The sequence below is a fragment of the Lepidochelys olivacea genome (genome assembly GCF_965140295.1).
Source record: "Lepidochelys olivacea isolate rLepOli2 genome assembly, chromosome: 1".
Lineage (NCBI taxonomy): Eukaryota > Metazoa > Chordata > Testudines > Cheloniidae > Lepidochelys > Lepidochelys olivacea.
Window position 1 is genome coordinate 353,653,036 of NC_140411.1, and position 23,764 is coordinate 353,676,799.

Below are 23,764 nucleotides of genomic sequence, written 5' to 3' on the forward strand. Positions count from 1 at the left end.
TAGATTATGATTTCTTTAAATGGCTGAGAAAAGAATTGTGCTGAATAGAATAACTATTTCTGTCTATGTATCTTTTTTGTAACTTAAGGTTTTGCCTAGAGGGGTTCTCTATGTTTTTGAATCTAATTACCCTGTAAGATATCTACCATCCTGATTTTACAGGGGGGATTTCTTTATTTCTATTTACTTCTATTTTTTATTAAAAGTCTTCTTGTAAAAAACTGAATGCTTTTTCATTGTTCTCAGATCCAAGGGTTTGGGTCTGTGGTCACCTATGCAAATTGGTGAGGCTTTTTATCCAACATTTCCCAGAAAAGGGGGGGTGCAAGTGTTGGGAGGATTGTTCATTGTTCTTAAGATCGAAGGGTCTGGGTCTGTAGTCACCTAGGCAAATTGGTGAGGCTTTTTACCAAACCTTGTCCAGGAAGTGGGGTGCAAGGTTTTGGGAAGTATTTTGGGGGGAAGGACGCGTCCAAATAGCTCTTCCCCAGTAACCAGTATTAGTTTGGTGGTGGTAGCGGCCAGTCCAAGGACAACGGGTGGAATATTTTGTACCTTGGGGAAGTTTTGACCTAAGCTGGTAAAGATAAGCTTAGGAGGTTTTTCATGCAGGTCCCCACATCTGTACCCTAGAGTTCAGAGTGGGGGAGGAACCTTGACAGGTGCAAACAATAAAGAATCAAGGCATGGCAGCATAATTACTGGCAATTAGCATGGGATTTTGTTAAGATTACAAATATGGTTGATAAAGGTAACTTTGTTGACATGAAAGACTTCGACTGTGTAAGGTATTTGGCTTAGTCCCAATGGACATTCTGATTAAAAACCTACTACAATATAAAACCGTCAATGTCACTCATACTAAATATGGTAAGAACTGGCTAACTAATAGATCCCAGAAGGTACCTGTCAATGGGGAATCACCATCCACCAGGGGTGTATGTAGCAGGGTCTTGCAGGGATCAGTTCTCAACCCTATGACAATCAATATCTTCTGCAATGATCTGGAAGATAATCTAAAATCACTGCTGGTGATATTAGCAGGTGAGAGAAGAATTGGTGGAGCGGTAAATAATGGTGGGGACGGGTCAGTTCTACAGATCTGCTCTAGTGAAACCAGACGCTCTGGGCCGGACACAGAACTCACTGGTGGGGTCTCTGGCCCATGTGACGCAGGAGATCAGACGAGATGATCACAATGGTCCCTTCTGGCTGTAACATCTGTGAAAACCAAGGCTCCCAGCCTGCCCCAGGCCCCTCGCAGGCCTTTGGGTCAGCGACTCTGAGCCTGTGTCCAAGTCCCTGGATAACAGACCCTGAGTCAACAGCCTCTTCCCCAGCACGGTCTGTAACAGGCAGCCCCGGCTCCTCATTCCACTGGCGCCATCGCTGTACGGTTTGGGTTATCGCCCCTCCCCCCATTCCCCACCTCCCGTCGTCGTTAGCAAACACAAGTGAACTGTGGGGGGAGAGACCCGGGAGGAGAGGCTGAGGGAGCTGGGATTGTTTAGCCTGCAGAAGAGAAGAATGGGGGGGGATTTGATAGCTGCTTTCAACTACCTGAAAGGGGGTTCCAAAGAGGATGGCTCTAGACTGTTCTCAATGGTGGCAGATGACAGAACGAGGAGTAATGGTCTCAAGTTGCAGTGGGGGAGGTTTAGATTGGATATTAGGAAAAACTTTTTCACTAAGAGGGTGGTGAAACACTGGAATGCGTTACCTAGGGAGGTGGTAGAATCTCCTTCCTTAGAGGCTTTTAAGGTCAGGCTTGACAAAGCCCTGGCTGGGATGATTTAACTGGGAATTGATCCTGCTTTGAGCAGGGGGTTGGACTAGATGACCTTCTGGGGTCCCTTCCAACCCTGATATTCTATGATTCTATGATTTACAGCACTTGGGGTGAGTCTGATTCCTGTCACAGGAGTCACTCAGGGCTTGGGGGCTCAGGGCAGGTGTATATGGTGGTGGCAGGTGCCTTGTGAGGGGTGCTCAGGGACACGAGTGGGTGGATGGGGGGGCTGTGAGACAGCTGTGCGGGGGTGGATTGCTCACCGCTGGGTGCTCAGGGACAGGTGTGGGTGGTTGCTGGGTGCTCACCTCTGGGTGCTTGGGAACGGGGGGTGGGGCGGTGGGTCACTCAGGCAGGAAGTTACAGGAAGTTAAACCATTGCTGTGTCCCCCACCCCATGCTCTCTCTGCAGGAATCCTGCCCCATGTGCCCCTCTGGGCCGTCCGTCTGCCTCAGCCCCTGCCCCAGGGCCCCCTCCCCAGCGCCAGGCAGTGACTCAGCAGAGATAACGCTGGCCCCACAAGCCACTCCAGGGCACGGCAGGGGGCAGCAGGAAGCTGAGCAGAAGCAGGGGGCAGATTGCCATCTCTTATCTGTGTCTTCACTCGGTTTGAACTGTCACATCTGGTCCCATTTCCAAATTCACCCTCCCCCCGCCCATCCCCGCTGGGCTATAAACTCCCCGAGGACCCAGCACCTGGCACAGTACCCCAGTGCTCTGGACCAGCTGCCTAGACCGACCGACAGACAGACAGACAGGTGAGTCCCTGCCCCTTCCTTCCTTCTCCCCTCCACGCTGGGTGCTGGGCACTCGGTGGCAGCCAATCGCTGGGATGAGGTCTGGCGGCCAGACTTGCCCTGTGTGAGCTGCCTGGGCCCTGGGACAGGGTCCACCCGGCTCTCCACCCCCCACAGCCCTGCCCCACACCCGACATGGACCGGAGCTGAGCATCCTGTCCCAGAGAGCGGTGCCAAGGGCCCCATGCTCCCCGGCTGGCACTGAACCGGGTGTCTCCCCCTTTGTGAGTCCTGGCACATCACCCCCTGCAGGGTGGCACCTGGCCCTCATCCCCCTTTGGCCCTCCCCCACCCCAGGGATGTTTCATAAGCCCTCCCAGCCCCCACTCCGATGGAGCAGGGAGGGTGCGGGAAACCCCCATAGCAGATCAGGGAGGGCAGGAAGGGTGGGAGAAGCCCCCACAGCTGAGGAGGCCTGCATGGCAGGGAGCTGACAAACAGTCTAATCTCCAGCTAAGCTCACCCTTGCTGCGGCCGTGCGGTAACACAGAGGCCCTAAATGCCGACATCTAGGAACACACAACACAGGCCAGACTTACAGGATGGGGGCCTCTGTCTTGGGAACCAGGAACTCTGTAAAAGATTTGGGGGTGGGGCTGGATAACCAGCTGAACATGAGCTCCCATTGCAATGCTGTGGCCGAAAGGACTAATGCAAACCTGGGATACAAAACCAGGGGAATCGGAAGTGGGAGCAAAGAGGTTATTCTACGTCTGTTTTTGGCACTGGTGCGACTGCTGGTGGGATCCTGTGCCCAGTTCTGGTGTCCATGGTTCAAGAAGGATGTTGATAATTTGGAGAGGGCTCAGAGAAGAGCCAAGGGAAGGATTAAAGGATTAGAGAACCTGCCTTATCTGTTTAGCTGAACAAAAAGAAGGTTAAGGGGGGACTTAATTCCAGTCTATAAATACCTACATGGGGAACAGATATTTAGCAACGGGCTCACCAGTCTTGCAGACAAAGGTGGAACATGATCCAATGGCTGGGAGCTGAAGCTAGACAAATTCAGACTGGAAAGGAGGCAGAAATTGTTACCAGTGAGAGTAACTGGAACAACTTCCTCAGGGTCGTGGTGGATTCTCCATCATGGGCAATTTAAAAATCAACATTGGAAGTTTTTCTAAAAGCTCTGCTCTAGGCATTATTGTGGGGCAGGTCTCTGGCCTGTGTTTTACAGGGGGGTCAGACCAGGTGATCACAATGGTCCTTCCTGGCCTTGCAATCTATGCATAAAATTCACATTAGGAGTCAGCTGGTGCTTGGAAATGAGATGAGTGAAGTTGCCAGGTGTCATGCTTCAAAGGGTCGGTGCTATGCCCGGCCTATAAACAGTCTCAGTCGCCCCAGATACAAGCAGCCAAGCAACAGAAATGTGAGAACAGAATCACTTCGGGTGCAAGTCTTACGCGGCTTTCATTTGGCCATGGTCAGCACCTACATACCCTGGTAATGGGCTCCCTTGAAATGCAGCAGAGAGACAGACACGAGGGAGCGTGGGCAGCCCAGAACAGGGCCAATAGCTTGGACGCCGGCAGCGGCCTCAAGTTATAACCCAATTCTCACGGGCCTGATTGTCCCTGGCACCACACGTCACCATTTACACCAGCGCCCGGTACGTGTAAATCATCACCCAGGGAGGATGGTGCATTCCAGAGTCTCTTTGCACAGGTGTAAATGACAACACCCAATGCAGGGCATTGATGAGCCAAGCACAGGGTGCGTGATGGGCCAAGTGCTTCCCTGGGCTTGAGGGCCAGGAATTAGAAGTTGCCATTTTACCCTGCACTGATGAGGGCTTGATCCCGAGCTGGTGTGACTCCCATGGAGCTGCGGCTAGTTTACACTCGGTGCGGTTCTAGCCCCGGTGATTCTAACAAATCTGAGCAACGCCCACCCGCTGGGGGTCTGACCCCAGTGGACAGGACAAGGAGTAATGGTCTCAAGTTGCAGTGGGGGAGGTTTAGGTTGGATCTTTGGAAAAACTTTTTCACTAGGAGGGTGGTGAAACACTGGAATGCGGTGCCTAGGGAGGTGGTGGAATCTCCTTCCTTAGAAGTTTTTAAGGTCAGGCTTGACAAAGCCCTGGCTGGGATGATTTAATTGGGGATTGGTCCTGCTTTTGAGCAGGGGGTTGGACTAGATGACCTCCTGAGGTCCCTTCCAACCCTGATATTCTATGATTCAATCACCCTACACCAGACCGTACCCACTAGGGATCCCGCCCACCGACTTCAGGGGGACTCCAGCTGATTTACACTCCCTGGGGATCTGCCCGGAACTTTTCAGTCAGGGCCAGGGCACGAGGGCTCCCTGCAGCCACATTGATCTCAGTCCTGACAGATGGGGTGAGGGGGCTGGGGGCGGGGGGGGAGGAAATAGCTTTCATTTTATCTGTTATCTCAGCCCTGACAAACGCTTTCTCCTGGTCACAGGGACTGTCTCAGGTTCTTGTGGCCCATCTCCCTGGTGTGTTTTCCCCCCAGGGGAAGCGAGAAGATGCGGCCAGTCGCCTACTTCAGCCTCTGTCTCCTCGGCTGCCTGATCTTTAGCCCCTTGCTGGAAGGTGAGTCCCTGCCCGGCCCCCAGTGCTGGAGCCCCCAGGTGCTGTTTGCCCTCAATAGGAAGTGAATTCATTTCACTCAGGGGGCCCCAGCCCCACCATGTTGGAGAAGCCACCACAGCTGTGTCCCCAGAGCCCCTTCCCCAACAAGCCCATTAATCCAGACCCCACCCAGCAGCTCAGCACCTGCCCGAGGAGAGAGGCTGCTTCCTGCTGCCCCTGGCTTGAGTGCAGAGGGAATCCCTGAGACCTCCTGGGGCTGAGTGTGAGAGACAGGCTGGGAGCTAAACCTGCCCCCATCTCCTGCTGCTGCCTAGGGAATGACTTTCCTCACCGGGTGGGGGGTCGCGTCCTACCCAGGGAACAGAATGTGGGGAAAATGTCCCAAATGAGTCACTTCTCTTTTCACTGGGCTCAGAATGGTGCCTCTTCGTCAACTTGATCCCTCTGCTTTTGATAACCCAAAACCTTCCCTCTTTCTCCCCTCCGAAGAAAAATCTGGGGATCACAGACTATTTCTCTCCCCCTGAACCCCTTCCTTACATAGCCCCACAAATCTCTGCAGTTACTCCACATACTGCTAATCCCTCCCACACCCATCTGTTAGTAGCTCTCTGCCTTCCCTTCCCTCTATGGGTCCTCAGCTATCAGAGAATCATAGAAATGTGGGGCTGGAAGGGGCCTCCAGACGTCACCTAGTCCAGGCCCACCCCCCATACTGAGGCAGGACCAAGCAAATCTACATCATCCCTGACAGGTGTCTGTCCAACCTGGTCTTAAAAACCTTCAGTGACAAGGAATCCACAACCTCCCTTGGGAGCCTGTTCCAGAGCTTCCCTGCCCTGCGAGTTAGAGAGTTTCTCCTAATATCTGACCTAACTCTCCCTTGCTGCAGATTAAGTCCACTGCTGCTTGTCCTGCCTTCACTGGACATGGAGGCAATTGATCACCGTCCTCTTTATGACACCCCTGAACATACATGAAGACTGTTCTCAGGTCGCCCTTAGTCTCTTTTCTCAAGGCTAAACATGCCCAGTTTGTTTGACCTTTCCCCATAGCTCAGATTCTCTCAACCTTTCATCATTTCTGTTGCTCTCCTCTGGACTCTCTCCATCTTATCCACGTCTTTCTGAAAGTGCGGTGCCCAGACCTGGACACAGAACTCCGGCTGAGACCTCGCCAGTGCCGAGCCAAGCAGGACAATGACCTCCTGCGTCTTACACACAACACTCCTGTTAACACACCTGTGACAGTCCTCGCTCGGGGGTTAGTCGGTAGGGGAACGTTCCCTAGTGGTCAGGGCTTAGGCACATGACGTGCAGGGGGTTTGTTGGCAGGGGGGCCCAGGCCCTCCCACTACACCAGGCTCCAACCCAGGGCCCTTTGGGGGCTCTCAGTTATCTGACAACCAGGGCAGCTTAAGGCTGCCCTCCCTGGGCCAATTCCTACCACCCCCTCCCCGTGATTGTCCCCAGGACACTGTCTGGGTTTGCATGGTGTGAACAGTGTCCGTTCACCACCCAGCACCTTCTGGCGGCTGCGTGCAAGGGGTAGCTCTCTTCCTCTCTCACGTTGGCATCTGCCTCCTCCTGCAATATGGCCCCCTCCTGGGCCCGATCAGCCCTAGGGCCTTCCCCTTCTAGGGCCGTCCAAGCCAAGTGCAGGGGAATTAGCAAAACTCAGAGTCCATGGGAGAGGGGAATACTCCGCTCCCAGGCTGCTTCTGTAATAGGTCCTCCCTTCCCTCAGTGAGGATATGGACAGTTGTCAAGGGGAGAGATTCTGCCTTTCCCTTAGCTCAGCTCCCCTCTGCTGGAGCGGCAGGTCACAGGTCTGCTCTCTTCCCTGGGCTACCACCAACTGAGCTGCTCCCCTTCCCTTTAACTCCTCCTCCAGTTGGAGCATTTCCTACAGGTGTGGTGGAGCCGCAAGTTCCCTAACCTCTGTTTGCGCACGGTGGGGTTTGTATACCCCGTCACAGCACCCCAGGGTGATATCAGCCGCCTTCTCAACTGCATCACACTGTTGACTCATACTCAGTTTGTGACCCACTCGAACCTCGAGATCCTTCTCAGCAGCGCTATCGCCTAGCCAGTTAGTCCCCATTCTGTGCTTGTGCATTTGATTCTTCCTTCCGAAGGGAAGAACTTCGCACTTGTCTTTATTGAATTTCATCTTGTCGATTTCAGACCAATTCTCCAACTTGTCAAGGTCATTTTTAATTCTAATCCTGTCCTCCGAAGTGCTAGCAACCCCTCCCAGCTTGGAGTCATCCATTGTGAAGTCCATTGTGATTATTGTGCTGCTGTAATTTCTACTCTTCCTTAGAATCATGAAATCTTTCATTTCATGGTCACTTTCACCCAATTATCTTCACTTCAGATTCTCAACCAATTCCTCCCCGTTAGTCAGAATTAAGTCTAACATGGCTTTTCTTCTTTTTACTTTCTGCGCTTTGGGAAATAGATGTTATCTCCAATACATTCTAAGAATGTTTTTTAAAATTTTATGTTTTGCCATATTGCTTTTCCAACAGATATCTAGGAAGCTGAAGTCCCCCCATTAGTACCAGGGGTCTTGTCTTTTGGATATTTCTGTTATTTGTTCTAGAAATACCCCATCCACCTCCTTCTCCCCCTGATTTGGTGATCTAGAGTAGATCCCTACCATGACATCACCCCTCTTTTTTCCCCCTTTTATCTTTACCCGGAGACTTTCAGTTGGTCTGTCTCTCACCTTCTGGACCTCAGAACAAGTATATACATTCTTGATGTCTAATACATAATCTCCTCCCTTTTTTCTCTGACTGTCTTTCTTGAACAAGCCATACCTCTCTATGCCAGTATTCCAGTCATGAGATCTATCCCACCAAGTCCCTGTGAGGCCAGCTAAGTCATGATTTAGCTTATATACTCATACTTCCTGTTCTTCTGTTTATTCCCCATACTCCTTGCGTTTGTGTATAGACACCTGAGATGCAGAGCAGATTCCCACCCTGTTATCCCTCTTGTTGCTCCTATGACCCCATTGTAATTTTCCATTTCCCCTCCCCCAACATTTAATCTTCTGTTAAGGTCACCTGTGGGATTTTGTCACTGCCCCTTTTCAGCCCAGTTTAAAGCCCTCCTCAGTAGGTTGGCAAATCAGTGTGTGGCGTCCCTTCATCCTCTAACATACTACAATGCCCCCAACCTCCCCTCTGCTCCCAGTCCCACCAGTGTCCCCATGACACCCAGTGCTGCCCACCTCACCCCATAACCCCCTGTATACTTTGACTCAACCCCCTTGCTACCCCGCCCCATCAGGTTCCCCAGTGCCCCTGCACAGAAGATAGGAGGCGACCATCTTCCTTGAGGGCAGCCCAGCTCCTGTCCCCCCGGGAAGGGAGACAGTGGTAATGTTCACTAGGACAGCCTCACTGCCACGGACAGAGGGGGCAAGGGGGGGCAGCCGGTTTCACGGAGTGGCTTCAGCTCCATGGAAAGTAGCAGGAGACAGTGGCCATTTTGAGAGAAGGCAAACGTTCCGAGGATTGTTGAGATCTGCAGGAGCTGGAATGATGGCAACTGACAGCTCCGATCCCATTCTCTTCTCCGAAACAGCCTCTCCCCGCCATTTCCTCTCTCCCCATCCCGCCTCCTCTCTCGGATCAGGAGCCGAGGCCAGGTCCTGTCCCAGTGGCTGGCTGTACTACCATCACCATTGCTACGGGTTCTTCCCCGGAAAAACGACCTGGGCAGAGGCTGAGGTACCAGGCTCCTCTCAGGGGCCCCTGGGGACGTGTGGGTTAGTTGGGGGGGGCTGGAGGGGTTGGTGGCGTCACCACTGGTCCCTGGGCCCAGGTGCTGGAACTAGGGCGACGGGCGGTGCAGCCGCACCCCCGGCTTGAAGTGGTTTCCATCACGCCCAGGGTTCGCGGCTTGGTTCGGTGGCTCTCAGCACCCCCACTGTGCAGCTGTTCCAGCTGTCCCTGTCCGGGGGTGTCTCTCTGCAGCGGTGGGGTGGGGAGGCTGCAGAGGTGACGTGGCTGGTGCCAGGCCCTGGGGCTCGGGAACAGGCACCGAGAGGGGGCTCTCTCCTCACAGCCGTCCCTGCTCCTGCTGAGCCTGGTGGGGCAGGACCCCACACCAGTGCCAAACAGCGCCCCCTGCAGGGGGGTAACAGGCCTCACCGATGTCCCTGCCACAGGTGGAGTGTCAGCATCAACGCAAGGGGGCCCACCTCGCCTCCATTCTCAATGAGGCAGAAGGGAACGTGGTGGCCAGATACATCAAGATGTCAGGCTCCAAGGATTCTGTGTGGATCGGACTCCACAACCCCCAGCATGTGAGTGCCCCGAGCCGGCTTTGGCCTCTGGCAGCTGCTTCTCCTATTGGAGGTTTCCCAGGCACTCTGCAGAGACCATGCTCCATGGACCCTTCATAGGAGCTGCCAGGATCTCCCTCCCCCATTCCTTCTCCCCTTCTCCCTGTCATGGGCACCAGCATCTCCCACTGCACTCCACCTTTAACCCCTGCCCTCCTGCACCCTTTCCATCTCCATCCTACGTTGAGGTCTAACTCCCCTTTGGCTTTTCCCTTCTAAATACAGCCAGGCCCTGGTCTCCCTGGTCATCAAATGAACCTTTGACCTGAACCTGCCTCTCCAACTACTGCCCGATTTCCCTTCCCCTCTCCCACTTCATGCAATGTGCAGTGCCCTCCCCCCACATCCCATCTCCACTCCACCCTCACCAAGTTTTTTAGCGACTTTTTCCTGCCCAAAACTTGAGTCTCTGCTCCCCAGTGGCCTCTGGATTGCCCCTGACACTGCTGGTTGCTCCCTCAGCTTGGGGATCGTGTCATCACCTGCTTCCCCTTAGGAGAGCCCCCAGCTCCTTAGGGCAGGGAGATGAAGGGGGAGCAGTCACAGGCTGGGAAGGAGGCCCCAGATGGGGACGTAGCAGTTGCAAGTGTAACGCTTCTGCCAGGTGGAGTTGACAGCAACCAGGCCTGGGTTCAATATGTAGGGGTTCCTCTTAACAATATAACACAGAACTGGCTCGAGCCCCCACCTGGTAACCTGGGACAATTACACACCACCCCTGGACACCTCTAAGAGGCCATACTTCTCCTCTCATACCCACCAAGTGTGGGTGTAGAAAATAATTTTTTAATAGAAGGAGGGAAGGAACCCAGCATTAATTTGGGAAAACGCCACAAGCAGGATTCTTAAACATAAAACCATGAACAAACCCTCCACCCCATAGTGTGCTGGGTAGCGCCCTTCTATTTCAGGGTTGAGTCCAAAACCCTTTCATTTATCTGTGATGGGTTCCCCTCTAGGATGCCACCTGGAATTGGGGTACCACTGAGCACCCTGACTCACTAGCCTGGGCTTCTTCTCACACTGTACTGCTGTGACAAGCTGCAAAGCCCTCCAGTCTGCACTTTCACCAGCATTCACACAGGTAGGGACACACCCTGCTGCAGTTACACACAGGCTCTCTGACAACCAGCTTCCCAGCCTAGGACCCCAGAGCAGCACCGTCCTGCCCTGGTCAAATCTGGCCAGTGTAAAGGTTTATTACCCGGTCCGACGCTCCCTCAATGTGAAGAGGAAAACGCACACTTGTGGTAACCAAGCAGAGGCTTCCCCCAAGCACTGCAGTCAAAGCTCACTGGTTTAGAGTGAAACAAAAACAAGTTTATTAACTACAAAAGATAGATTTTACGTGATTATAAGTGATAGCAAACAGATCAAAGCAAATTACCTAGCAAATAAAGCAAACTAAGCTTAATATACTAAATAGATTGGATATGAATTAGCAGATTCTCACCCTTACTCATGGCACAGGCAGACTTTAGAGTCTCAAGGCACAAACTATGCTTGCTTTACAGCTTGGAATTCCTAGGTGTTTCATACAGAGGCTAGAAATCCCGTTAGCCTGGGTCCAGCACTTCCCCCAGTTCAGTCTTTTTTCCTCAGATGTTTCCAGGAGTCTCCTTGTGTGGGGAGTGAAGAACCACAGATGATGTCACTCTCTGCCTTTAGCATAGGGTGGGAACCCTTTGTTTCAAAGCTTGGTTCCCAGAGCGGTTTGTGGAAAAATACTGATATCCCAAGATGGAGTCCAGCATCATGTGGCCTGGTCACATGTCCTTGTAGAGTCATAGCAGCCATCACTCACAGGCTGTCTCTAGCATTCTCAGGAAGGCTCATCAGGTGGGGGATAAGCTTCTCTTAAGGCCTATTGTTCTTTCTAATGGCCCATAACCCTGAATAAGCCCTTTACAACCAGCTATTTAGACTGAAAGCATGCTGTCTAGTGGACGATACCCAGGTGTAACTACATTTGAAGTACAGATACATAGTCAGTATTTATAACTTCAGATAGAAAAACTATATATGTATACAAAGAGGATAATCATATTCAGCAAATCATAACTTTTCCAGTCACACCTCACATGACTTATCTTGCATAAAATCCATCACAATTATGCTATAATCCTATCACTATGAAGAATATGGGGTGCAGTGTCACAGTACCCCTCCCTTCTCTGTCTACCGCACCCCACTCACATTTGTTATCCTTAGTCAGTGAACACCCCAAGTTCAGAGGTGCACCTGCGTGTTCACCTCACAGCCTCGTGGGATAGGGAGGAGAAGGCATCTTGTTCACTCCACCATCCGGGCCCTTGCTCTAGCATCATCTGCCCTGCCCGGCGGCCACCTCTCTGCTCCACTGTTTGCTGAGGCCCACCCGCTGTTTCCTGTGCCGCTTGTCACTGACGCACACCGCCACTTTCTCTTGCCACCTGCCTCTCTTCTGTGATCTCTGCAGCTTGGTCTGCTGAGGTTCCACCCGGCTCTCAGTGACTTTCGGCTCTCCGTGGAGAACCTCATTGCTGAAGCAGGCTTGGCAGAAACGCTGTCCCACAGCAGACGTTTTCAGCTGTAGTGATCGCTTAACAAAAAAAAAGACCCCTAATGGAGCCTTAATTAGCTCTGTCTTTGAACAGTAGGAGGGGCATTTTAAACCATGCCTAAGACTCTTAGGCAGAGCCCCTACCTCCAGGGAAGACACCTATCCCCACCCCCTCTCACCCTTCACAGGGTCTGGCATCTGAGCCGCCTGGTTAGCGAGTTCAGTTCAGCTGAGGGTGACCTCCTCAGTCAGGGCAGGCTAAGCACCGTTCTGCTGCCCTTTCCTGATACAGTAAGGATAACAACATTTCATTAGCCTACGTTCAGTACTAAAGCGATTTGTAACCCAACACCAGCCAGAGTTGATCACTTTGCCAGCCCAGCTCTGTCTGCTCATACCTAGCCAGACTGGGTTTGTTCATTTAATTACGGTCCGGTCCTGAAGCCCAGCTCTTCACTAGTTGTCAGGGCAGAGCTCATTCAAGCCTTGCTTACATGAACATAGGACTGAAAAGAACCTGCAGGCTCACCGAGTCCAGCCCCGCTATGGCAGGCAACCCTGTTATATCATCCCCTTTGTAAACTTGTCAAGCTCCATCTGAAGCTTTGTCTCCATCAGTTTCCTTTCCATCCAAACTTTTCATGGGGGCGCTGGGGTCAGGAGGCCCCCTGAACAGCACACACAGACACAGGCTATGGATCCCATTAAGAACGGCCATACAGTGTGTCAAGGTTCCTTCCCCACTCTGAACTCTAGGGTACAGATGTGGGGACCTGCATGAAAGACCCCCTAAGCTTATTCTTACTAGCTTAGGTTAAAAACTTCCCCAAGGTACAAACTTTGCCTTGTCCTTGAACCCTATGCTGCCACCGCCGAGCGTTTTAAACAAAGAACAGGGAAAGAGCCCACTTGGAGACGTCTTCCCCCAAATATCCCCCCAAGCCCTATGCCCCCTTTCCTGGGGAAGGCTTGATAATAATCCTCACCAACTGGTACAGGTGAACACGGACCCAGACCCTTGGACCTTAAGAACAATGAAAAATCAATCAGGTTCTTGAAAGAAGAATTTTAATTAAAGAAAAGGTAAAAGAATCACCTCTGTAAAATCAGGATGGGAAATACCTTACAGGGTAATCAGATTCAAAACATAGAGAATCCCTCTAGGCAAAACCTTAAGTTACAAAAAGACACAAAAAACAGGAATATACACTTCATCCAGCACAGCTTATTTTACCAGCCATTAAACAAAAGGAAATCTAATGCATGTTCCAGCTAGATTACTTACTAACTTAACAGGAGTTGTAAGGCTGCATTCCTGATCTGTTCCCGGCAAAAGCATCACACAGGAAGACGAACCCTTTGTCCCCCTCCCCTCCAGATTTGAAAGTATCTTGTCCCCTCATTGGCCATTTTGGGTCAGGTGCCAGCGAGGTTCTCTTAGCTTCTTAACCCTTTACAGGTGAAAGGGTTTTGCCTCTGGCCAGGAGGGATTTTATTGCACTGTATACAGAAAGATGGTTATCCTTCCCTTTATATTTATGACACAGGGTCAGACCAAAGGTCCATCCAGCCCAGTATCCTGTCTACTGACAGTGGCCAATGCCAGGTGCCCCAGAGGGAGTGAACCTAACAGGTGATGATCAAGTGATCTCTCTCCTGCCATCCCTCTCCACCCTCGGACAAACAGAGGCTAGGGACACCCATTCCTTACCCATCCTGGCTAATAGCCATTAATGGACTTAACCTCCATGAATTTATCCATGATCAAACAGGTAATGATTCCTCAGACCTGAGGCTGGATTGAACCCAGAGCCGGAAACGTGTGAGGCTCTGTATCCCATTTTCTAGTCTCCTCATCCATCTAGCTCCCCCTGGCCTGGAAAGAGATTGGATCTAGTACTCTGACTCCCAAAGCCAGAGCCAGCACCCCTAGAGGTGAAAGGCCCCATGTCCCCTTCTCTGATTCTACTGAGCTAGCCAGTCCTGATAACTTGGGGCCAGACTGGTGCTCAGCCCACTACAGGAGAAAAGGCCCTGTATCCCATTCCCTGACCCAACCAGCATCTCCATCTCAGGTGCACTTTTCTTTTGCTTAAACAAGATGAGATCACCCAGCTTAAAACCACCAGTGCCCCACGGCAGGCTGTGCCCATGGGGTTTAGGGACTAGAACATACTCTAGAGCGACTCTGTTCCATTACGAGGACTTTTGTTAATTCAGGCAAAGAGCTTGGAAGGCAGAAGGTAAAGTTTATGTGCTAAGTGTTACTATTGGATCAGGGTCTCCAGGGCCTCTTCCCCTGAGCTGGCCTCTCCCCACCCACTGCCCCACGGACCTTCCCCGACTCCCTCCCACTGCCTGAGTAGGGCACATCTTTGTTGGGTTCAGGTGTTTCTATGGTGCCTTATCACCAAGGTCTCTTCTCCCCGGGACCCAACAACCTTTCTTCCCTGTCTCTGCAGAACAATTGCTGGAAGTGGACAGATGGGTCGCTGTATCATTACAGTGCTTGGAACCCTGGGGAACCAAACAATGTGCATAACGCTGAGTACTGTATCGAGCTGCTGAAGTACAGGGGTAAGCAGACAGCTCAAACACACATTCACCCACAAAGGAGCCAAGACAGGACCTGGCAGAGATGGCCTCCTGTCCAGGCACCCTGCCTCTCTCTCTCTGCTCACACTGCTGCGCTCCAGAGATAATCCCCTCATCTCACCTGGGAACTCCTCCCCCACGCGTCCCAGGTTGAGGCTCGGCTCAGCTCCAGTCCGAGGCAGGCCAGGCTGTACATTTGGCCCCAGATGCTCAGTTAAAGGGAAAGACCAGAGCAGAGGAATTGCCCACTAGGGGCCACATAGGTGGGGCATGGGTTCTTCAGTTGGTGCCTTGGTGGCTTTTGCCACCCTGATTCCGGAGGCAACCAGGGGGCTCTTTGGGCCCCAGGGCAATTTAGAGCAACCTCAGGGCTGCTCTGACTGTGGCAGTAACAACCTGGATTGCCAGAGCTCAGTGGCTTCCGCCACACCCTGCCTGTCCCTTATGCTGCGGGGGCCAGGACTGGGCAGGGCAGCTGTCTCTGCTGGGTTTCCCTACGCACAAGGAATCCCCAGCTGGCCGTTTAAGCCAGCTTCCAGCTATCCGTGTTGCTGGAGTGGCCTGGGGGGCGGAGAGGGGCTGAGGGTCTCATCCCATTCGCTGGCAATAGGACAGAGAGCTGGGTGAACAGGGAAAGCTCACTCCCTAATTCATGAGTGACTCATTGTTCATGAAAACAACCAGGAGTTCGGTGGCACCTTAAAGACTAACAGATTTATTTGGGCAGAAGCTTTCGTGGGTAAAACCCCACTTCTTCAGATGCATGGAGTGAAAATTACAGATGCAGACATAAATATACTGGCACATGAAGAGAAGGGAGTTACCTCATAAGTGGAGAACCAGTGTTGACAGGGCCAATTCGATCAGGGTGGATGTAGTCCACTCCCAACAATAGATGAGGAGGTGTCAATTCCAGGAGAGGCAAAGCTGCTTCTGTCATAAGCCAGCCACTCCCAGGCCCTATTCAAGCCCAAACTAATGGTGTTAAATTTGCAAATGAATTTTAGTTCTGCTGTTTCTCTTTGAAGTCTGTTTCTGAAGTTTTTTTTTGTCCAAGTACAGCTACTTTCAAATCTGTTACTGAGTGTCCAGGAAGATTGAAGTGTTCTCCCACTGGCTTGTGTGTGTTACCGTTCCTGATGTCCAATTTGTGTCCATTTATTCTTTACGTAGGGACTGTCCGGTTTGGCCAACGTACATGGCAGAGGGGCATTGCTGGCAGAGGATGGCATAGATCACATTAGTAGACATGCAGGTGAATGAGCCCCTGATGGTGTGGCTGATGTGGTTGGGTCCTCTGATGGTGTCACATGAGTAGATATGGGGACAGAGTGGGCAACGAGGTTTGCTACAGGGATAGGTTCCTGGGTTAGTGGTTCTGTGGTGTGGTGTGTAGTTGCTGGTGAGTATTTGCTTCAGGTTCGGGGGCTGTCTGTAAGCGAGGACCCAGAAATCACCTACTACAGGACAGGCGCCACAAGGAAAATAACAGAACGCCACTGACCATCACATACAGCCCCCAGCTAAAACCTCTCCAATGCATCATCAACGATCTACAACCTATCCTGGAAAACGATCCCTCACTCTCACAGACCTTGGGAGACAGGCCAGTCCTTGCTTACAGACAGCCCCCCAACCTGAAGCAAATACTCACCAGCAACCACACACCACACAACAGAACCACTAACCCAGGAACCTATCCCTGCAACAAAGCCCGTTGCCAACTGTGTCCACATATCTATTCAGGGGACACCATCACAAGGCCTAATAACATCAGCCACACTATCAGAGGCTCGTTCACCTGCACATCCACCAATGTGATCTATGCCATCATGTGCCAGCAATGCCCCTCTGCCATGTACATTGGTCAAACTGGACAGTCTCTACGTTAAAGAATAAAGGGACACAAATCAGATGTCAAGAATTATAACATTCATAAACCAGTAGGAGAACATTTCAATCTTCCTGGACACTCAATAACAGATTTGAAAGTAGCTGTACATGAACAAAAAAACTTCAGAAACAGACTTCAAAGAGAAACAGCAGAACTAAAATTCATTTGCAAATTAAACACCATTAATTTGGGCTTGAATAGGGACTGGGAGTGTCTGGCTCATTACAAAAGCAGGTTTGCCTCTCCTGGAATTGACACCTCCTCATCTATTGTTGGGAGTGGACTACATCCACCCTGATCGAATTGGCCCTGTCAACACTGGTTCTCCGCATGTGAGGTAACTCCCTTCTCTTCATGTGCCAGTATATTTATGTCTTTGCATCTGTAACTTTCACTCCATGCATCTGAAGAAGTGGGGTTTTACCCACGAAAGCTTCTGCCCAAATAAATCTGTTAGTCTTTAAGGTGCCACCGGACTCCTGGTTGTTTTTGTGGATACGGACGGATACGGCTCTCCCCCGATCATTGTTCATGGGCCATGCTAGTCACGTGACTCGCCCAGCCACAGATGCTCCTGAGTCTGAGTGTTCAGGAGCGTTGGCACGAATGCTCCTTCCCTCAACCTCACACTGGGCAGAATTTGCTTTTCCATTATCTCCTACTGAAAAAGAGTCATTCATCCAATCATGGAGCGGGAGCAATGCCATGTGACCTGCATGACCAATCACACACTCAGCAAATCGTTAAAGTGAAAAATTTGCAAAGCCAGTGTGGGTACCATTTCTGAATAACGCGCCCAGGGCTCTGTGGCACTGCAAATGGGAGAAAGGGTGAAGTTCACAGCAATTCATAGATTCAGAGATACTAAGGTCAGAAGGGACCATTATGATCATCTAGTCCGACCTCCTGCACAACGCAGGCCACAGAATCTCACCCACCCACTCCTGCGAAAAACCTCTCACCTATGTCTGAGCTATTGAAGTCCTCAAATCGTGGTTTAAAGACTTCCAGGAGCAGAGAATCCTCCAGCAAGTGACCTGTGCCCCATGCTACAGAGGAAGGCAAAAAACCTCCAGGGCCTCTTCCAATCTGCCCTGGAGGAAAATTCCTTCCCTACCCCAAATATGGCGATCAGCTAAACCCTGAAAAAATATGGGCAAGATTCACCCGCCAGAATCCTTTGTGCTGTCCCTTGGGGAGAGATGCTGCCCCGGGCCACACACAAACCCAGATGTGCAGGAGATGGAGGTAGGGCCGGCTCATTCAGCACAGAGCGAGCTGGTGTCACACTTCCTGAGCTTGTCTCCCTGCTGGCACCTAGCCAGGGCTCTCACGCTCTCCTTTCTGGCCTTTTGAGGGGTGTTGGGGGGGGTGGGTGGTAACAGCAGTCGCAGATCGAGAGGCAGCGTGGTCTAGTGGACAGGTACGGGACTCTGACTCCAGAGACCTGGCTTCTATTCCCAGCCCTTCCACTGAGCTGCTGGGTGACCTCGGGCAAGTCACTTCTCCACTCTGGGCCTCAGTTTCCCTTCCCACCTCTTGTCTATTTAGACTGTGCGCTCTCTGGGCAGGGATTGTCTGTCAGTGTGTGTATGGACACAGCACCTAGCACCAAGAGGCCCCGTTGTGCTCTCATCAGACACATTCCAACACAATAGAAGAGGGTCTTCCACTGTCACGCTGACTCAGCGTCCCTCAGAGAGCGATGGAACCTGTCCCTGTCTGAGGCACATGGGCCTTCACCTTCAGCCTCCTCATCCTCACAGCCTCCTGCACAGGAGCTGTGGGGTCTTCTCTCAGCAGGATGCAATGAGGGGGGGGGGTCACTGTAAGGGCAGGAATGGCCCCACTTGCCCTTCCCCTGCCCCAGTGTTTTCTGTTTTGCCTTCTAGATTTTAAGAAATGGAACGATATTACCTGTAACAAGCAAAACACCTACATTTGCAAGTATGGACTCTAGCGAGGGGAGTCGCTCGCCTGCGCCTGAAGGGGGAGCTCAGCACCTGGGATGCAAAAGACCTGGGCTCCTTGGGCATGATCAGGCAACGTCCCAGACATTCGGATGCTTTTGCTACTTCAAGGACCAGTCCCCTCCCTCCCTGAGAGACCAGATCTCACTTCCCCAGCCGCAAACTCTCTTCCCCCAAGTGTCTCTGTTCGAGTTACACTCCTGCCCCTTCCCCTCAATGTCTGCATCCCACTACAATAATAAACTCTCCTGAGCATGCAGTTCTGTGTGTCTCCTCTGTCCCATTCCTGGCCCCCATGTAGACGAGTCCATCCTGCCCCCTCTGACTGTGTCCTGAACCGCCCAGATCCCACTGGAGGAGAGGAAGGGAACCCCCAGAGGGAGGCAGGATGGGCCTGGCCTTTTGGATAAGGGACAGGATTTGGTCTCCCTCCAGAGATCTGCAATAAGCAGAGTTTCCTCTTTTCTGGCCCACCCTCCCTGTGTCATCTCCTCCTGGTCTCATCTCCACTCAGGCACTAAGTGCCTCAAAGCAGGGACGTGTCTGTCTGTTCTGTAAACATCAGAGCCCCGCAGAGCTGGAATCGTGACTCAGGCTGCGAGTTTGTGACGGAGGTCACGGATTCTGTGACTTTCCGGGACCTCCGGGACTTTTGCAGCAGCCGGTGAGCCTGGCTCGGGGGCAGCTCAGGCAGTTCCTGCACCAGGAGCACCAGCCACTGCTGGGGCAGTCCCAGGCCACCATGCCCACCCACCCCCCCCAGCGCTTACCTGGGGGGCTCCCCGGAAGCGGTGACATCCCCTCGCTCAGCTGCTATTCAGAGATGTGGCCAGGCAGCTCTGTGCACCTGCTTCCACCCAGGGCACCATCCCCGCAGCTCCCATTGTCTGGGAGGCGGCCAACGGGAGCGGTGCTTGCAGGCAGAGGCAGCGCACAGAGCTGGGCTGGCCACGCCTCCCCCTAGCAGCTGAGTGAGGGGGATGTCGCTGCTTCCGGGGAGCCCCCCAGGTAAGCACTGCCAAGAGCCCACCTCACCCTATCCCTTGCCCCAATCCCCTGCTCCTCCCACACCCAAACTCTGCTGCTGGGGAGGGGGAAGGCATGGAGCCGGGTAGGGAGCCTGCCAGCCCCACCAACTCCCAGCACCACCAGGGTCCCAGGCCATGCGCTGCTGCCCGCCCTCTCTCCATCACCAGCAGGGGTCCCGGGTCACACCCCCCACCACCTGCCCACCCCAGCACAGGGCCACCCTCCCCCAGCACCCACAGGGCCTCTGGGCAGCCCCCGCCCCCCAGTTTTAGTCACCAGTATTTTTAGGAAAAGTCATGGACAGGTCACAGGCCATGAATATTTGTTTACAGCCCGTGACCCATCTGTGTCTTTTACTAAAAATACCCATGACTAAAACGTTGCCTTAATTATGACCCTCCACAGCCGGCACTAGAGGACTAAGAGCTAGTAGCTGAGAGCTGTAGCAGACTCCTAGGATCAGGCACTGCGAGGGACACGTAGCACACACACTTATTTGTCTGCTACACATGGTGGCTGCTGCTGGGATTAATACACAGTGGCAATGTGATCATTTGTGGAGTAGGAATCCCACTCAGGAATCATCACAATTTTCATGCAAAGCAGCAAGTTAACAAAGCTTGGCGGAGTGCTGTATAGAAAGACACATTGCTGGTCCTCATTGTGAATGGGGTGCCTCAAAGCCTCCCTGATTCGAATAGTCCCCGACCTGTTGTGCCCCTCTAATAGCCCTGGTATCTGACTGCTCAAAATCAGCTCCCAGGCGATCCGCCTCCGCGCTCCACCCTGGGGGAAACTTTTCACCCTTAGCCTCACAAATATTATGGAGTGCTCACAAGGCTGCTATGATCATGGAAATATTTTCCTCATTTAGGTCTAACTGCCACAAAGGCAGCACCAGCATGCTTTTAATTTGCCACAGACACATTCTACGGTCATTCTGCACCCTCTCCGCATATTGTTGAAGTGCTCCTTGCTGCTGTCCAGGTTTCCTGTGTAAGGCTTCACATATGGGAATAAGGGGTATGCTGGGTATAAGGGGTATGCTCGGTCTCCCAGGATCACTGGCCATTTCAACATCCCCCACTGGAATCTTCTGGTCTGGAAAGACAGTCCCTGCTTGCAGCTTTCTGTACAGGCCAGTGTTCCTGAAGATGCAACGCCCTGCGCTGATGCCAGTGAAATGCCTATGGTGCTCCACAAGTGCCTGCAATACCATAGAGAAGTACCCCTTTCTATTGATTTACTCCATCGCAAGATGGTCCAGGGCCAAAATTGGGATATGTGTTCCATCTGTCGCCCCACAGCGGTTAGGGAATCCCGTTGCTGCAAAGCCTTCCACTATTTCACACACATTGCCAAGAGTCACAGTCCTTCGTAGGACAATGCAGCTAATGGTCCTGAACACCTGCATTAATGCAGCCCTGTGATGGGGTGGATCAACCCCCCACTGCTACATCAGGGGTTAATCCTTCCCTCCTAGCAGAAGAAGCCCTGCCTCTGAGGCTCTGCCAGGCATGCTCTGTCTGGAAGTCAGGTATAAAAGTCTGCAGAGCTGCTCAGTCAGGGGGAACTGCCAGAGGGGAAGGAGGCTTGTCACTCTCTCCAACAGAGGAGAGGCCTGCACCCAGGATGCAGAGGCCAGACACGCCCAGACACGCTGCAGAGGGGAGGCAGAGGATGCCACAGATCTGGCAGAATCTGAGCAAGGGGTAGGAAGTGACCCAGAGAGTCCTTAAAGGGGAACGGTGCTGAGACCGTTCAGGCCGGTGTGTTTCAGGAGGATCCCCACCAGACCACTGGTGAGGAGAACTCGCCACCAACAGGGCCCTGGGTCGGGACCTGGTGGAGGGGCCGGGCCTGGGTCCCCCTACCTCAGCCACTCACCTTTGAGAGGGGATGGCCCACACAGTGAGTTGGTAGGACTCTGGTCATTGGGCCGTACTGCCCTAGAGGTGCATCATATAGAGTCCGACTGCTAGGCTGCATTACCCCCCTTAGGGGAGGGGAATTAGGTAGACTCTGGCCATTGGGCCGTACTGCCCTAGTGGCACACTGTATGGACCCTGGCCACTAGGCCGCATTACCCCACTATGGAAGTGGAAGTAGATGGAGTCTGGCCATTGGGTCACACTGTACTAATTAACGAGGGGTTTAGAACATGGACTTGAGCGTAGAGAGGCTGTGTTACCTCCCACCCCCCGACTTAGGGGGCCGACGAAGTACTAACATTGCCACACGCCCCAGCAGTGGACTTCCCAACTCCAAACTGATTTGCAGCCGACCAATAGGAACCTGGAGTTACGAGCTTCATAACAGGGACCAAAACAGCGGAGAGGAGAGCTGGCTCCATCCCTTCAGACAGAGCTGGCAGGCACACAGCAAACAGGGGCAGTTGAGAAATGCCGACAGGCCGTCGGAAGCCCCTGGAATGATGGGACAGAAAAAACTGCATCATGGGACGTAGAGCCTGCACCCATGATGCACTGCGATCCACCCCACCTTCCCAGAGCTCCGAGCTGCAGAAGGTGGCCAGGAGCGCAGCAGGCTCGCGACCCACAGCGCACTGCTCTGACTGTCCACGTTAGAATACCAACTGTGGGCGCGCTCCGCCAACAGAAGGAGCTTTGTGTGAACTGCTGCAAATTACACCTGACAGGACACGCACACAACTGCAGCGAATTACACCTGACAGGACACGCACACAACTGCTGTGAATCATAGAATCATAGAATCCTAGAATATCAGGGTTGGAAGGGACCCCAGAAGGTCATCTAGTCCAACCCCCTGCTCAAAGCAGGACCAATTCCCAGTTAAATCATCCCAGCCAGGGCTTTGTCAAGCCTGACCTTAAAAACCTCTAAGGAAGGAGATTCTACCACCTCCCTAGGTTACGCATTCCAGTGTTTCACCACCCTCTTAGTGAAAAAATTTTTCCTAATATCCAACCTAGACCTCCCCCACTGCAACTTGAGACCATTACTCCTCGTTCTGTCATCTGCTACCATTGAGAACAGTCTAGAGCCATCCTCTTTGGAACCCCCTTTCAGGTAGTTGAAAGCAGCTATCAAATCCCCCCTCATTCTTCTCTTCTGCAGGCTAAACAATCCCAGCTCCCTCAGCCTCTCCTCATAACTCATGTGTTCCAGTCCCCTAATCATTTTTAAAAAGAAAAGGAGTACTTGTGGCACCTTAGAGACTAACCAATTTATTAGAGCATAAGCTTTCGTGAGCTACAGCTCACTTCCTCAGATGCATATCGTGGAAACTGCAGCAGGCTTTATATATACACAGAGAATATGAAACAATATCTATTCCCACCCCACTGTCCTGCTGGTAATCATTTTTGTTGCCCTTCGCTGGACTCTCTCCAATTTATCCACATCCTTCTTGAAGTGTGGGGCCCAAAACTGGACACAGTACTCCAGATGAGGCCTCACCAATGTCGAATAGAGGGGAACGATCACGTCCCTCGATCTGCTCACTATGCCCCTACTTATACATCCCAAAATGCCATTGGCCTTCTTGGCAACAAGGGCACACTGCTGACTCATATCCAGCTTCTCGTCCACTGTCACCCCTAGGTCCTTTTCCGCAGAACTGCTGCCTAGCCATTCGGTCCCTAGTCTGTAGCTGTGCATTGGGTTCTTCCGTCCTAAGTGCAGGACCCTGCACTTATCCTTATTGAACCTCATCAGATTCCTTTTGGCCCAATCTTCCAATTGGTCTAGGTCCTTCTGTATCCTATCCCTCCCCTCCAGCGTATCTACCACTCCTCCCAGTTTAGTATCATCCGCAAATTTGCTGAGAGTGCAATCCACACCATCCTCCAGATCATTTATGAAGATATTGAATAAAACCGGCCCCAGGACCGACCCTTGGGGCACTCCACTTGATACCGGCTGCCAACTAGACATGGAGTCATTGATCACTACCCGTTGAGCCCGACAATCTAGCCAGCTTTCTACCCACCTTATAGTGCATTCATCCAGCCCATACTTCCTTAACTTGCTGACAAGAATACTGTGGGAGACCGTGTCAAAAGCTTTGCTAAAGTCAAGAAACAATACATCCACTGCTTTCCCTTCATCCACAGAACCAGTAATCTCATCATAAAAGGCGATTAGATTAGTCAGGCATGACCTTCCCTTGGTGAATCCATGCTGGCTGTTCCTGATCACTTTCCTCTCATGCAAGTGCATCAGGATTGATTCTTTGAGGA

The 23,764-nt window shown here is 52.2% G+C and overlaps 1 protein-coding gene across 2 annotated transcripts; it reads left to right on the top strand.

Moving 5' to 3' along the window:
* The first annotated feature begins 4,909 nt into the window (after positions 1–4,909).
* LOC311514784 (C-type lectin-like) lies at positions 4,910–18,772 on the top strand. Of its 2 annotated transcripts, none has more exons than XM_084617475.1 (6): positions 4,910–4,932; positions 5,020–5,150; positions 8,750–8,895; positions 9,336–9,473; positions 14,517–14,631; positions 18,436–18,772. In XM_084617475.1, exons 1-6 carry the CDS (start codon positions 4,928–4,930, stop codon positions 18,501–18,503), a joined length of 603 nt encoding a protein of 200 aa, XP_084473601.1. In that variant the 5' UTR covers positions 4,910–4,927; the 3' UTR covers positions 18,504–18,772. The 2 variants fall into 2 exon arrangements, with proteins under 2 accessions (XP_084473601.1, XP_084473602.1); XM_084617476.1 differs by having other exon boundaries at positions 4,913–4,932; positions 5,071–5,150.
* The last annotated feature ends 4,992 nt before the right edge of the window (positions 18,773–23,764 follow it).